The sequence below is a fragment of the Poecilia mexicana genome, unplaced genomic scaffold (genome assembly GCF_051168715.1).
Source record: "Poecilia mexicana isolate PSO_F unplaced genomic scaffold, ASM5116871v1 scaffold_20, whole genome shotgun sequence".
Taxonomy (NCBI): domain Eukaryota; kingdom Metazoa; phylum Chordata; class Actinopteri; order Cyprinodontiformes; family Poeciliidae; genus Poecilia; species Poecilia mexicana.
In genome coordinates this window covers 2385538-2399222 of record NW_028263389.1, presented here as the reverse complement: position 1 = coordinate 2399222, position 13685 = coordinate 2385538, and the positions used below count along the sequence as shown (strand labels likewise).

At 42.3% G+C, this 13685-nt stretch overlaps 1 protein-coding gene and 15 non-coding genes across 17 annotated transcripts; all 16 read left to right on the top strand.

Annotated features, from left to right (window-relative positions):
• The first annotated feature begins 7 nt into the window (after positions 1–7).
• map3k8 (mitogen-activated protein kinase kinase kinase 8) lies at positions 8–9163 on the top strand. 2 transcript variants are annotated; one of them, XM_088001355.1, is made up of 8 exons: positions 8–119; positions 639–1007; positions 1099–1266; positions 3327–3588; positions 4363–4469; positions 5370–5522; positions 6695–6941; positions 7029–9163. In XM_088001355.1, exons 2-8 carry the CDS (start codon positions 666–668, stop codon positions 7151–7153), a joined length of 1404 nt encoding a protein of 467 aa, XP_087857481.1. In that variant the 5' UTR covers positions 8–119; positions 639–665; the 3' UTR covers positions 7154–9163. The 2 variants fall into 2 exon arrangements, with proteins under 2 accessions (XP_087857481.1, XP_087857480.1); XM_088001354.1 differs by having other exon boundaries at positions 1096–1266.
• Positions 9164–10381: 1218 nt separating this feature from the next.
• On the top strand, positions 10382–10453 carry trnag-gcc (transfer RNA glycine (anticodon GCC)). Its single transcript has one exon. It is a non-coding gene; the product is annotated as a tRNA-Gly (tRNA).
• A 452-nt stretch (positions 10454–10905) lies between these two features.
• On the top strand, positions 10906–10977 carry trnag-gcc (transfer RNA glycine (anticodon GCC)). The gene has a single exon. It is a non-coding gene; the product is annotated as a tRNA-Gly (tRNA).
• A 103-nt stretch (positions 10978–11080) lies between these two features.
• On the top strand, positions 11081–11152 carry trnag-gcc (transfer RNA glycine (anticodon GCC)). Its single transcript has one exon. It is a non-coding gene; the product is annotated as a tRNA-Gly (tRNA).
• A 103-nt stretch (positions 11153–11255) lies between these two features.
• trnag-ucc (transfer RNA glycine (anticodon UCC)) lies at positions 11256–11327 on the top strand. Its single transcript has one exon. It is a non-coding gene; the product is annotated as a tRNA-Gly (tRNA).
• A 103-nt stretch (positions 11328–11430) lies between these two features.
• On the top strand, positions 11431–11502 carry trnag-ucc (transfer RNA glycine (anticodon UCC)). Its single transcript has one exon. It is a non-coding gene; the product is annotated as a tRNA-Gly (tRNA).
• A 103-nt stretch (positions 11503–11605) lies between these two features.
• trnag-gcc (transfer RNA glycine (anticodon GCC)) lies at positions 11606–11677 on the top strand. The gene has a single exon. It is a non-coding gene; the product is annotated as a tRNA-Gly (tRNA).
• Positions 11678–11780: 103 nt separating this feature from the next.
• Positions 11781–11852, top strand: trnag-ucc (transfer RNA glycine (anticodon UCC)). Its single transcript has one exon. It is a non-coding gene; the product is annotated as a tRNA-Gly (tRNA).
• Positions 11853–12130: 278 nt separating this feature from the next.
• trnag-ucc (transfer RNA glycine (anticodon UCC)) lies at positions 12131–12202 on the top strand. Its single transcript has one exon. It is a non-coding gene; the product is annotated as a tRNA-Gly (tRNA).
• A 103-nt stretch (positions 12203–12305) lies between these two features.
• trnag-gcc (transfer RNA glycine (anticodon GCC)) lies at positions 12306–12377 on the top strand. Its single transcript has one exon. It is a non-coding gene; the product is annotated as a tRNA-Gly (tRNA).
• A 103-nt stretch (positions 12378–12480) lies between these two features.
• trnag-ucc (transfer RNA glycine (anticodon UCC)) lies at positions 12481–12552 on the top strand. Its single transcript has one exon. It is a non-coding gene; the product is annotated as a tRNA-Gly (tRNA).
• A 278-nt stretch (positions 12553–12830) lies between these two features.
• On the top strand, positions 12831–12902 carry trnag-ucc (transfer RNA glycine (anticodon UCC)). Its single transcript has one exon. It is a non-coding gene; the product is annotated as a tRNA-Gly (tRNA).
• Positions 12903–13005: 103 nt separating this feature from the next.
• trnag-gcc (transfer RNA glycine (anticodon GCC)) lies at positions 13006–13077 on the top strand. Its single transcript has one exon. It is a non-coding gene; the product is annotated as a tRNA-Gly (tRNA).
• Positions 13078–13180: 103 nt separating this feature from the next.
• trnag-ucc (transfer RNA glycine (anticodon UCC)) lies at positions 13181–13252 on the top strand. Its single transcript has one exon. It is a non-coding gene; the product is annotated as a tRNA-Gly (tRNA).
• A 103-nt stretch (positions 13253–13355) lies between these two features.
• On the top strand, positions 13356–13427 carry trnag-ucc (transfer RNA glycine (anticodon UCC)). Its single transcript has one exon. It is a non-coding gene; the product is annotated as a tRNA-Gly (tRNA).
• Positions 13428–13530: 103 nt separating this feature from the next.
• Positions 13531–13602, top strand: trnag-gcc (transfer RNA glycine (anticodon GCC)). The gene has a single exon. It is a non-coding gene; the product is annotated as a tRNA-Gly (tRNA).
• Positions 13603–13685: the final 83 nt, after the last annotated feature.

Below are 13685 nucleotides of genomic sequence, written 5' to 3'. Positions count from 1 at the left end.
TTGTTTACTTCCTTTAGAAGTCAGCAGTCAGACGCCGATCACGCGTCAGTATCCACCAGACATTGGAGGCGCACTATGGGAAGGCAGCGATGTTGATGAGCTCCTGCTACACATTTTAAGTAAGTGTTGCATGTCTTGATTTAGTTATCCAGTTTACTTTTTTTCATATCTGGTGTTGTATGCCAAGTCTGAAGGAGATTTATTGTTAATATGTTACAATTTCTACATCAATTCTTCATCTGTATTTCCATTTTGTCATTTAGCAGTTTAGCAGTGGTTTTCTTTTTTTCTTTCCTTCTTTGTTTTCTTCTTCCTTTCTTTCTAAGGATGAATCCTTTGTGTTTCTGTAGAAAGCAGGTGTTTATCTTTAGTTAGCTGTAAATCATTCAGATCCCGTTCCAACCCTCCCTAATGACTCCCTGTCAGTCTGTAAACGGAGGGCTGACCTTCGCTGGAGTTTCCCAGCTTTACTCTGAAACTGCTCTCTTGCCTGGAAAACACTCGCTGGAGTCCCTCCCCGCTGCGTGCCTCAGTCAGGCTCTATCCAAGCACTGGTGTTAGTGTCGGTGTACGATCTGCAGGCCAGACCAGAGAGCTGTCCGACCAAAAACCAATGACCTCCTGATGTCTGATTTCAGGTCGTGAGGGAAGAGACTAGCACCACAATGGATTACAAATATGACACCGGACTGGAACTGCTGTTGGCTCACATGAACGTAGAGGACATCATCAACGCAGCAGAGACGCTCTATCAGCTTGAGGAAGAGGAGGAAGAAGCGGGCTTGTCTTTTGATGAAGAGGGACTTTCTCAGGAGGAGATGGACGAGAACGAGGAGGTCGGGGACGGAGTGGGTCCGGGGAAGGAGCAGAAGGACTACGCCAGCGGAGTCGGGGGTGTCCGCTACGGGACGGTGCAAGACATCCTGTCCTTCGTGAACCTCCTGTCCAACATGCAGGCTGCAGCTCTGCAGCACCTGCCCGAGGAGATGGGAGTCCTCCTGAACAAGGTGAGGCATGCTGCGTTCACCCGCAGGTCTTTTTCTGATGTTTAGTGTTTCCTTTTCAGAAGTTTAACTTTGTCTTCATGCTGCGCAGAAGGACATGGCGGTTAAGAAAGGCCGCTATCAGATCAACCTGGACGTTCTCCTGTTTCCATGGAAGTTGACCTACAAGAATCCAGGCTCTGGCCTCGTGCCCAAAGGCTCATTTGGGAAAGTTCACTTGGCTCAGGACATTACGACCAGGAAGAGGATGGCCTGTAAACTGGTGAGTGCTTTCAGGAATTCGACCTGCGCCTGATTTCTTGTAACTCTCGCTCTGCGAGTGCCAAATATTTCCTCAGCACTGAGTGAAGTTCAGCTTGCTCGTGTGGCGGCACAGAGACCGGTCATGTGTGCATAACTCAGCTACGGTTTCCTTTGAATTGAAAGAGGAAGAGAGCGCAGCGCTCTTTCGAAAACATACTAAAAAGGGCAAAGGCTGAAGCAAGACTGGACATTCAACATAACTTCCCACAGCAGCCCCTGTTGTCTTCTTTTTTTTCAACAATTTCAGTGAAAATGGCACAATTTCCACAAGACACCATGTGATCTTTATATGTGTGCAACGACATCTACGTGCGTCTGTGGCGCTGTGGTTGTGGAGGGGGTGTTGTTTACTCTTTGGTGCATGGAAAATATTGACAAATGAGGAAGGAGCAGTTTCCTACCTTTGGTTTTATCAGAACTTCATGTTGACTCTGCACGCTGCCGTAAATACGCTGGAAAAACTTCCTAGAGCCAGTTTATAATGGATGCTGGGAATATCTGAGTCATAACATGGAGGTTAAAAATGCTGTTATAATTAAATGCACTTTGCTAATATATTATGCAATGTTGCAATATAGTTGTTGATTGGGATTTTTCTTTTCTGGTGCTTAGGGGAAACTATCAAGGCAATCATGCATGTACACCAGAACAGCTGCAATTCTCTATTTGATGGACACATGACATCGACTTTAACTGTTAGAAGTCAGATTGGATTTGCTATTTCTTTTCTGCTAGTTAAACAGGATAACTACTGTTAGCAACATAAGATGACAGCAATATTTTATGGCATTTTTTCCACTTAAGCACATCATCAATGCATCCAGTACTTAAGGTTGTGTAATATTATTATGACTTGCAATTGATATAGTGAAAATATAAGTGATCACACTGGCACTATTCCTGTCTTCAAATTGTCCAGTCGTTCCGAAATATAATGCAGCACATGTTGTTTAGCTGCAGTTCTTCTTAGCAGGAATTGCATAAATATTATCTGTATTCCATACTTAAATAGAATACGTTTCAAGTTGTGTTTTAAAGTCACAAAATAAAAAGTGACGTGTAATGGAAGAAGCAGGAAAATGGTGGAAAAAGCCCCAGGTGTCTTATAGGTGTGTCAGCCATTTTGGATTCTGTTGTTGTGTTGGTAGATTTGGCTTTCGAATAATTTTTAGTTCAGGATTTGTTCCAGGAGATTCACTTGAATTGGAACTCGGAAACTCGTAGAACAAATGGAATGCGTCATTAAGAGTTGTTGTTCATCGCTAAGCTAAGCTAAACTAAGCTATCTGGCCTGGCTTATACCAAGACTGAAGCTGCCAGTCTTGATATAAAGACTGGGGCTTTGCAGCTAGCGCTAGCTTTGTTACTAAGCTAACTCAAAATAAGAAAAGCTGTAAGTAAACCAGAATCTCTGAATAGCTTAAACGTGCACTCACACACACACACACACACACACACACACACACACACACACACACACACACACACACACACACACACAAACAATCCTATTAGCTTCTCCTCTAAATGCTTGTGCTCTGCTATGCTAATCAGTGTTATTGACCTAGTTTCCTACAACTTACTGAACTTCCCTATTTTGTTGATTTTTATTTAAGAAACCCAACACAGAACTACTTGTAAATGCTTTTTAAAATGCTACTATTAATCAATGGTAATTTCAAATTATTGTGTCATAAAGTCACAGTTTTCCCTCAAGTTTTAAACATTTAAAATATTTATATTAGCTCAACATAAATGATACTTTAAGTGTTTTAGGCACATAGTGTCTTTATATCATCTTTATATTCAACGGTATAAAGCAATCCCTGTTTGCGTATGTCAATACATTTGGCTAAAAACCTTGTTCTTACTTGATGATCTCTTCTTCTACCATTTCATGTTTTTGCAAGTTTGCATGTCAAATTATTTACTAAAAGCATTGTTCCATCCCTTAAACTGAGCAAACACGTCCACTCCTGCTATTGATTTTAACTTTGCGTTCGATCTTCCTCCCCACAGATCCCCATTGAGAACTTCAAAGCAGCCGATGTGGAGTTCCAGGCCCGATTCCGCCACGAGAACATCGCGGAGCTGTACGGCGCCGTGCTCTGGGACCAGAGCGTCCACCTGTTCATGGAGGCCGGAGAAGGCGGCTCGGTACTGGAGAAGCTGGACAGCTGCGGGCCCATGAGGGAGTTCGAGATCATCTGGGTGGCCAAGCAGGTCCTGCGTGGGCTGGAGTACCTGCACTCGCACAAAGTCATCCACCATGACATCAAACGTAAGAGACACAGGAAACGAATGCTTTGACGCCTGTTGGCGGACGTGCTGAACTTGCCAAAGGTTGATCTGTTCAGGAAATGACCAAGCAGCGTTGTAATAATATCTTTGTTTCACTTTCAAGCGAAGCCTTAGATGAGTATAGTTCATGTAACTCATTTTCTGAGAAGGAAAAGCGACTCATTTAAAACAACCAGAAAGCAAATCTTCAAACGTTGCCAGGTGGGACTGACAAAAATTCGATGTTCACCATCAATGCCCAGAATGTAGAGCGTAAAGAAGAAATATGATGAAAGGTAGTGACCCGTTACAGCTGGAATCAAAGGATTTCACTTACAAATCTGTCAGCCTCATATCTTAAAGGCTCACAGTGTGGAAATTCCAACCTCTTTCTCAGTTGGAATTTCTAACTGAAAAAGGTCTAAAGGCTTACGATGGCAGCCAGCCTGACCCTCTGGTGTGTCTCTGTGGTTTGCGACACTTTCCTGGTTATGATCAAACCCCAAGTCATTTTCTCTCAAGGAGTGTTTTGCAAGCAAGGATTAGCTTTACCAGAACCATTCACTTCACTTCCTTGTCCACATGCCTTTGACACACCCGACATCCTTCTCATTTCAAATCAGCACAAGACGCATTCCAAAGCCTCGAGGTTGGAATGTGTTGGCTTTTCCTGCAGAAACTCCGAAATTACTAAAAAAAAAAAAAAAAAAAGGAAAAAAAAGAAAAACCTCTCAGATTTGCAACGCCTCTGATTCATTGCATTCTCCTTTCTCAGCCAGCAATATCGTCCTGATGTCGGACAAGGCTGTGCTGGTGGACTTTGGTCTGACGGTGCAGATGACAGAGGACACGTACACCCCCAGAGACCTCAGAGGAACAGAGGTAAGAAAAAAACAAAACAAAACCCTGACACAACCGTACAGGATGCAAGCGTAAGCTTCTTTCGAACACAGCCTCTCTCTGTTGCTGCTTCCTCGAATCAAACTTGATGTGTTTACTAGAAAAGTCAGCAGGCGTTTTGTTTCTGACTCAGGCTCGATTCCCCTCCTCACACAAGTTTTTCACTAATTAGTCGGTAAACTTGTCTGCACTTGTTTGTCCTTTTCTGATGCTCTTCCAAAGATAGAGCTCTTGAGATCAGCGACCGGCAAGCTTCACAGCACTGCCACCGCCGCACTCGCTGACCTTACAGCTGCTAGTAACAGTTTTGTGTCTGCCCAGGGCGCTCTCGCTTTGATCTGCAGGAGGTTTTGGGAAGAGTCCGAGGGATTTCTCAAACGCCTGTCTCTCCCAACAGCATACGCTCCCTGCTTTTCAAATGTTTGAGCCTGTTTGTGTGTCACATCTGCACATCAAGCCTCTCGTGGCTTGCGGAAAGTCCCAGGGCAGACACCCAGTGGCAACAAGAGAGGGAGAGAGAGAGTCTGAAATGCTCAGGCACACATTGACACAGGAGAGCAAGCTGGAATTTCCAGCAGAGAAAAACAAAGATGAACTCAGCTGCTGTGTTTGCTTTTCACTCGAAGGCCAATAAACATTTGGCAGTGAACATACCTTGACACACAAACACACATACACACAGAGCGTGGGCCTAAAGGTTAGCTTGTTTATCACAGAAAGCCCCTTCTTGTGTAAGAGGACACTTCCTGTTTGCTGCTTCTCTGATAATCAGAATCCAACAGACGATCACTACAAGTGGAACAACTTTCACTTCTCGTTCTGTCGTTTTGGGTCTGCAGCCCACATGTGGCATTTATGTGGTTTCACGTTCTTTTCAAACAGATGTATATGAGTCCAGAGCTGGTTCTGTGTCGAGGACATAACACCAAGACGGACATCTACAGCCTGGGCACCACCATAATCCACATGCAGACTGCTAGTCCTCCCTGGGTCAGGCGCTACCCGCGCACCGCCTACCCGTCCTACCTTTACATTGTGAGTACTCTTGCGTATTTCATTTGTTTTTCTCATTTTTGTCATGTAATCACAGACAAGCACAAAGTAAGACTCAAACAGCAGAGTTTGGAGAAAGTTCGTAGTACAGTGGCATGGGGATTTGGAAGGACCAATCACATCTAGAACAGAATTTCGTATGTCCACTGGAGCGACTGTGACTCAGTGGGTAGAGGTGTCATCTTGTAATCGGAAGGTTGTAGGGTTGATTCCAGCTTCCTCCTGGTCAAATTGACCCCAAGTTGCATCTGTGAGAGCAAATGGGTTAATTATGCAGGGTCTGCAAAGATGAAGCTGTATTCCGGTGTTGGAACCAACTGTAAGGGAATCCCTACCTGTCATTCTGTATCGTGTTATGAAGATCAGGGTGTTTGGGAGAGTTTTGAGATATGATTCCAGGAAAATCCATGCAGGTATTCAACATCCTTAGGGATGAAGACTTTTACTTCCAGAATCAGCAGATTGAGCCCCACATTTTTAGATCTGTTCCGGACTTAGACATTTTGTCAAACAAAACATTCCAACCTTAACCCTACTGTAACCCTATCATGCTTGTCACAGAACTTTGGCCTAGTCATTATGCTCATCAGCCTCACTGTCCAGCTTACAGACTAAAACTGACCTGTTTTGTTTCAGGCCAGACAGTCTCACATGTAGCTGCCAAACACAGTGCATCCAATATTGATTACTAAGAACAATTTTTTGCTATCATTGCATATGTCCATATTGAAGAAGCAAGATGAAGTGAAGCTAGGCAGACATCACTTACTGTGTTTAAAAGTGTGACGTCAGTTTCCATGACTTATTTCAGGCTAGATTGTGAGGAGATAAGATGAGTTTAACCTATTGCACAATTAGTGAGTCAACGTCACTTCTGCTTCTTTGCATCTCTGCTTCTTCCATTACATGGTTCTGCTTGTTAAATGGGTGCCCTATATATATTCAAACAGTTACTCACTTCCCCATAAAACCCGTCATGGAGCGTTGGTTATTTACTTCTGCAGTCTCAGTCTTACTTTAGCCCATTGTTCTGTTTTTAACTTGTCACATAAGTTGTTTTGTTTGCTGGCGGAGATCTTTTGGGACATTTGCACACCGTTTGGTCTGGCTGCGGTTTAATGAGACGCGTCCTGTGTTTGGTCCTGTGCTGACAGATCCACAAGCAGGCCCCGCCTCTGGAGGACATACCGGAGGACTGCAGCGCGGCCATGCGCTCCTTCCTGGAGCGAGCCCTGGAGAGGAACCCCGCTCTGCGGAGCTCCGCGTCCGAGCTGCTGAAGGACGACGCCCTGAACCCCCCCAGGGAGGACCAACCGCGCTGCTGGAGCCTGGACTCGGCCCTGGAGGAGGCCACCCACGCGTTGCTACGGCAGCCCAGCCAGCACCACGACACCACACAGGGTAAGGCCTTTGGAAGTGCATTCGAAACTGTCGCGTTATCACAGACTCAACTGGATTTTAACACATGCTCGCCTTTCTCCTCTGCAGAATCATCTCTGTACTCTGAAGACTCTGGCCACTTAAGGAGGAAGGGCTCGCTGTACATTGACCTGGGGGCCTTATCAGGGTACAGCAAACTAGTCACAGGACCCCCTACCTCTGAGTACGGCTAACGTTTTAGCTCCAAGAGACTGGTGTTACCAGAAGCCAAGCTGTGGTTACAGCCGGCTACCCATCTGCTTTAAACCTTTGAGTCGTAACTCAAAGTGAGCTGCAGGCAGCGTGACTCATGAGCGAAACGGAAGAGACGTGTTACCCAGGTTCAGCAGACTCTGTACATTAGGTGGAAGCAGATGTTGTGACATGTTTTTTTTGTTGTTGTTTTTTTACACTCGCAGCCTCTAAGCCTCACGCTTAAAGAGACGTGACAGAACAGAAGCACATCAGCTTTAAGTCTCGCATCTATTAATGGGTGGAATTATCTTTCCCCAGACTGTCATCATGCTACTCTGGGGGAGTTCAGTTGACCGATGCTGCAACAATGACTGTTTCTTTTCTTAGCAAAAGTTTCCTACATCCTTTACAGCTAACGTGGGTACATGTATATTTTATTTACATATTCTCATTAATCCAAGACATCTTTTCACATCTTTATGTTTTGTGAAAGAGGAAATAAGCCATTCAAACATAGGAATGGATTCCTGCAAGCTGAATTAGAGTACGTCATTTCACCACAGGTTACACTCTGTGGTGCTTCTTTATTTTTTTGTACTCATCAGGAACAATTCTGACTTCCTGAAATGATTTTTTTAAGCTCATGTTGGAATCCTTGACCCTTTTCTGGGATTATTTTATTCTCCATCAAAAACACTTTTCTTTATGACAGGCTGCTTAGAATAGGGCTATTTATTGTAGATAGCTCTTTATCGAGGATCCCAACTAAAACAAAAACTGCGAAGCAACTTTAAAAACAAAGCAGTTCTTTGATAGAAGGCAAAAGAAAACGTCTGAGATGTTTTAGAAATCCTGAAAGGTCTGATTTATACCAAAGGACAGCTAGCTGTGTTTCCATTCCAAATGTGCACAAAGCTTTGTCAATATTCCGTTGATGTCACAAAAACGCAATTTAGCAAATGCAGCGTTTTGTTAAATCAGAAACATAATTTAAAAAAACATGTGAATGAGTTTGTTCATGTGATTAGTCATTGAAAGCTTCTCTTACCTCTTCCTGTCATCTTCTTCATGGTTTCTGACAGTAGTGACATCCGGTTGTCGACCATGTGATTCATGTGATGCACAAAAAAACAGTTTCCATTGCAGTTTTTGAAAATTAGACCAATTTTGATACAGACAAAAAAAAATGTTTTTAATGGAAAACGAGTTTTTTCTAAATTGACATTTTGAATTTCTTTTCAATACATCAAGACTCGCCTTATCATGAATGAAAACGCAGCGCCTACTGAGGTGCGGCCCGAGGCTTTTCTCAGGCAAACGACTGCTGAAGAGTCATGGAGAAATGTGAAGCGTTATTTATTATCTACTTTTCTTGATTGTCTCTGTGCTTAGAACCGTAACACAGCTTCTCACCGGCTCAACAGACTCGCATCGCCGAGGCACGGATCTCCACGACGACAAACAGAAACAATCGGCTGTGATGACGTAACGTTGGCTTTTGCGAGTTAAAACTCTAAGCTCACAGTGTTTTAAGCTCTCCGTCGATCGTTTTCGGAGGCTCCAAAAACTGAAAACAAAAATGCACGCAGTGTTAACTGACCTGCAGAGTCATGACTCAGCAGCTCTGCAATGCAAAAAATATAAGGATTGCAGAGGCTGTGCAGCTGGTGTGAAGCTGGCCTGGAAGAGATGCCAGTTTATCTCTTGGAATGTAAACTGTATGTTTATGTATGTGTGAATTACACAGGCATGTACTGAATCATTCTGTAGTTCAATTATGGACTTCCTCTTGTTGATTCCTGTGGAATATTTATACCAACCCCCTCTTCCCCTCCACTCATATGCAAAAAAGCTTCTGAAGAATGGATATGTGATTTGTGTTGTGCACATCTTGTTAGACAATGTCTGCTATACCCACTTTCTTTGGTAGTAATCATAGAAATTACCCGGTGTTTGCAATGTGTTTATTTTGTATGTTGTAAATACAATAAAAGAAGCAACAAAGAAAATCCGGTATCACTGTGTTAGTCATCACTAAGTCGACCAACAAATGAGTCATTTATTCAGATTATGTCGCATCTATCAATCTTAAATATTCTAATAAATTTTAGGATGCTGTATAAATATATATATATATATATATATATATATATATATATATATATATATATATATATATATATAAAAGCAAAGTTTTACATTTTTCAATAATATAAGCAAAAACCACATTAAGCCGAACATCAAGCCAGATATTCAACCCTCATGTGTTATTCTTAGTCCAGCTCTAAGGAGCTCTAACAAAAAAATGTCAATCTTGAGCCATTCAACAGTGTGTTTCAATTGATTTATTGAATCAAAAGCTTTCTTTACAACTAAGGATACTCCATACATCTAATTTCTTACTATATGTTTAATTTGATTCTCTTCCCTTTTTGAACATGAGCAAAAACAAACTATACTTGAATTATTTTCCCTTTTTTATTATTCTGGCTTGAAAACTACATTCTCTGGTAATTTGATAGAAACGCAATAAGACTAAGAAGGGAAAAATGTGTGCAGTTTTCCTGAATTCCCCCAAATATCAACTAGATTGTAGTCGTAGTCAACGTATGAATAATATTTTAGCAAGCCTCTTAGCTACGTTGCTTTTTCTGCGACCATATTTAGTCATGGCCAATATCAGCTAGTGATTTTACATCAGGGAAACCCAGAACGTGAAATATGGAAAAGGGTTTTCTCCTATCTGCATTCTGGGCCTACACTTCCTCTTTCTAAATTCATCACGAGTGTGGGCGGGGAACTCACTGCTGGAGGAAGCTGCTTCTCCTGCCCGGATGAAAGGCTGCTAGCAGCTGTAGCTATGCTGAACGCTGCAGTCCCGTTCCGCCACCTTCTGATCAAAGGGGGGTACTACGTCAGTGTTTAATCACACACACTCATAAATAGTGGTCAGCATAGCAGCATTCTAATGAATAAAGAATGTTTGTCAATTTCTGCTCTGAATAAGGTCATATATAAAATTCTTTGCACAATACAAATATGGGCTTTTAAACCAATGGTGTTACAGTGGTGAGCATAGCTGCTGGTCTAGCAGTCGACCCGTGTTCGATTCCCGGTCATCGCAGCGCTTTGACTATAGAAGGAAAGATGCATTTATTATCAACTTCTCTTCTAAATCTGGTTATCTTGGCAAAAAATTTCACAGAATGTCACATCTACCTTCAGTAGCGATGGTGGTATAGTGGTTAGCATAGCTGCTTGCCAAGCAGTTGACCCGGGTTTGATTCCTGGCCATTGCACTGCTTTCATTATAGAATAAAAGATGTATTAATTATGAACTTCTATTCTAAATCAGGTTATCTTGGCGAAAAGTTTCACAGAATGTCACAACTACCTTCAGTAGTGATGGTGGTATGTGGTGAGCATAGCTGCCTGCCAAGCAGTTGACCCGGGTTTCATTCCCGGCCATCGCACTGCTTTGACTATAAAAAGAACGATGCATTTATTAACAACGTCTCTTCTAAATATGGTTATCTTGCCAAAAAATTTCACAGAATGTCACATCTACTTTTACTAGCGATGGTGGTATAGTGGTGAACATAGCTGCTTGCGAAGCAGTCGACCCGTGTTTGATTCCCGACCATTGCACTGCTTTGACTATAGAAAGAACGATGCATTTATTATCAACTTCTCTTCTAAATCTGATTATCTTGGCGAAAAATTTCACAGAATGTCACAAATACCTTCAGTAGCGATGGTGGTATAGTGGTTAGCATAGCTGCTTGCCAAGCAGTTGACTTGGGTTCGATTCCCGGCCATCGCACTGCTTTGACTATAGAAAGAACTATGCATTTATTATCAACTTCTCTTCTAAATCTGGTTATCTTGGCAAAAGATTTCACAGAACGTCACATCTACCTTTACTAGCGATGGTGGTATAGTGGTGAGCATAGCTGCTTGCCAAGCAGTTGACCTGGGTTCGATTCCCGGCCATCGCACTGCTTTGATTGTAGAATTAAAGATGTATTAATTATGAACTTCTATTCTAAATCTGGTTATCTTGGCGAAAAATTTTACAGAATGTCACAACTACCTTCAGTAGCGATGGTGGTATAGTGGTGAGCATAGCTGCCTTCCAAGCAGTTGACCCGGGTTCGACTCCCGGCCATCGCACTGCTTTGACTATAGAAAGAACTATGCATTTATTATCAACTTCTCTTCTAAATCTGGTTATCTTGGCAAAAGATTTCACAGAATGTCACATCCACCTTTACTAGCGATGGTGGTATAGTGGTTAGCATAGCTGCCTTCCAAGCAGTTGACCTGGGTTCAATTCCCGGCCATCGCACTGAATTGACCATAAAAAGAATGATGCATTTATTATCAACTTTTCTTCTAAATCTGTTTATCCCGGCGAAAAATTTCACAAAATGTCACAACAACCTTCAGTAGCGATGGTGGTATAGTGGTTAGCATAGCTGCTTGCCAAGCAGTTGACCTGGGTTCGATTCCCGGCCATCGCACTGCTTTGATTGTAGAATTAAAGATGTATTAATTATGAACTTCTATTCTAAATCTGGTTATCTTGGCGAAACATTTTACAGAATGTCACAACTACCTTCAGTAGCGATGGTGGTATAGTGGTGAGCATAGCTGCCTTCCAAGCAGTTGACCCGGGTTCGATTCCCGGCCATCGCACTGCTTTGACTATAGAAAGAACAATGAATTTATTTTCTTCTTCTCTTCTAAATCTGGTTTTCTTGGCAAAAAATTTCACAGAATGTCACATCTACATTTACTACCGATGGTGGTATAGTGGTTAGCATAGCTGCCTTCCAAGCAGTTGACCCGGGTTCGATTCCAGGCCATCGCACTGCTTTGACTATAGAAAGAACTATGCATTTATTATCAACTTCTCTTCTAAATCTGGTTATCTTGGCAAAAGATTTCACAGAATGTCACATCTACCTTTACTAGCGATGGTGGTATAGTGGTTAGCATAGCTGCCTTCCAAGCAGTTGACCCGGGTTCAATTCCCGGCCATCGCACTGAATTGACCATAAAAAGAATGATGCATTTATTATCAACTTTTCTTCTAAATCTGTTTATCCCGGCGAAAAATTTCACAAAATGTCACAACAACCTTCAGTAGCGATGGTGGTATAGTGGTTAGCATAGCTGCTTGCCAAGCAGTTGACCTGGGTTCGATTCCCGGCCATCGCACTGCTTTGATTGTAGAATTAAAGATGTATTAATTATGAACTTCTATTCTAAATCTGGTTATCTTGGCGAAAAATTTTACAGAATGTCACAACTACCTTCAGTAGCGATGGTGGTATAGTGGTGAGCATAGCTGCCTTCCAAGCAGTTGACCCGGGTTCGACTCCCGGCCATCGCACTGCTTTGACTATAGAAAGAACTATGCATTTATTATCAACTTCTCTTCTAAATCTGGTTATCTTGGCAAAAGATTTCACAGAATCTCACATCTACCTTTACTAGCGATGGTGGTATAGTGGTGAGCATAGCTGCTTGCCAAGCAGTTGATTCTGGTTCGATTCCTGCCCATCGCAGTGCTTTGACTATAGAAAGAATGATGCATTTATTATCAACTTCTATTCTAAATCTGGTTATCTTGGCAAAAAATTTCACAGAATGTCACATCTACATGTATTAGCGATGGTGGTATAGTGGTTAGCATAGCTGCCTTCCAAGCAGTTGACCCGGGTTCGATTCCCGGCCATCGCACTGAATTGACCATAAAAAGAATGATGCATTTATTATCAACTTTTCTTCTAAATCTGTTTATCCCGGCGAAAAATTTCACAAAATGTCACAACAACCTTCAGTAGCGATGGTGGTATAGTGGTTAGCATAGCTGCTTGCCAAGCAGTTGACCTGGGTTCGATTCCCGGCCATCGCACTGCTTTGATTGTAGAATTAAAGATGTATTAATTATGAACTTCTATTCTAAATCTGGTTATCTTGGCGAAAAATTTTACAGAATGTCACAACTACCTTCAGTAGCGATGGTGGTATAGTGGTGAGCATAGCTGCCTTCCAAGCAGTTGATCCGGGTTCGACTCCCGGCCATCGCACTGCTTTGACTATAGAAAGAACTTTGCATTTATTATCAACTTCTCTTCTAAATCTGGTTATCTTGGCAAAAGATTTCACAGAATGTCACATCTACCTTTACTAGCGATGGTGGTATAGTGGTTAGCATAGCTGCCTTCCAAGCAGTTGACCCGGGTTCGATTCCCGGCCATCGCACTGAATTGACCATAAAAAGAATGATGCATTTATTATCAACTTTTCTTCTAAATCTGTTTATCCCGGCGAAAAATTTCACAAAATGTCACAACAACCTTCAGTAGCGATGGTGGTATAGTGGTTAGCATAGCTGCTTGCCAAGCAGTTGACCTGGGTTCGATTCCTGCCCATCGCACTGCTTTGATTGTAGAATTAAAGATGTATTAATTATGAACTTCTATTCTAAATCTGGTTATCTTGGCAAAAAATTTTACAGAA

Excerpts from the sequence above, each read along its gene's own strand:
- map3k8 (XM_088001354.1), top strand. The coding sequence starts at position 666 with ATGGATTACAAATATGACACCGGACTGGAACTGCTGTTGGCTCACATG. Across the intron at positions 5,523-6,694 it reads ACCCGTCCTACCTTTACATT|ATCCACAAGCAGGCCCCGCC; the intron begins GTGAGTACTCTT and ends CTGTGCTGACAG. Across the intron at positions 6,942-7,028 it reads GCACCACGACACCACACAGG|AATCATCTCTGTACTCTGAA; the intron begins GTAAGGCCTTTG and ends TCTCCTCTGCAG.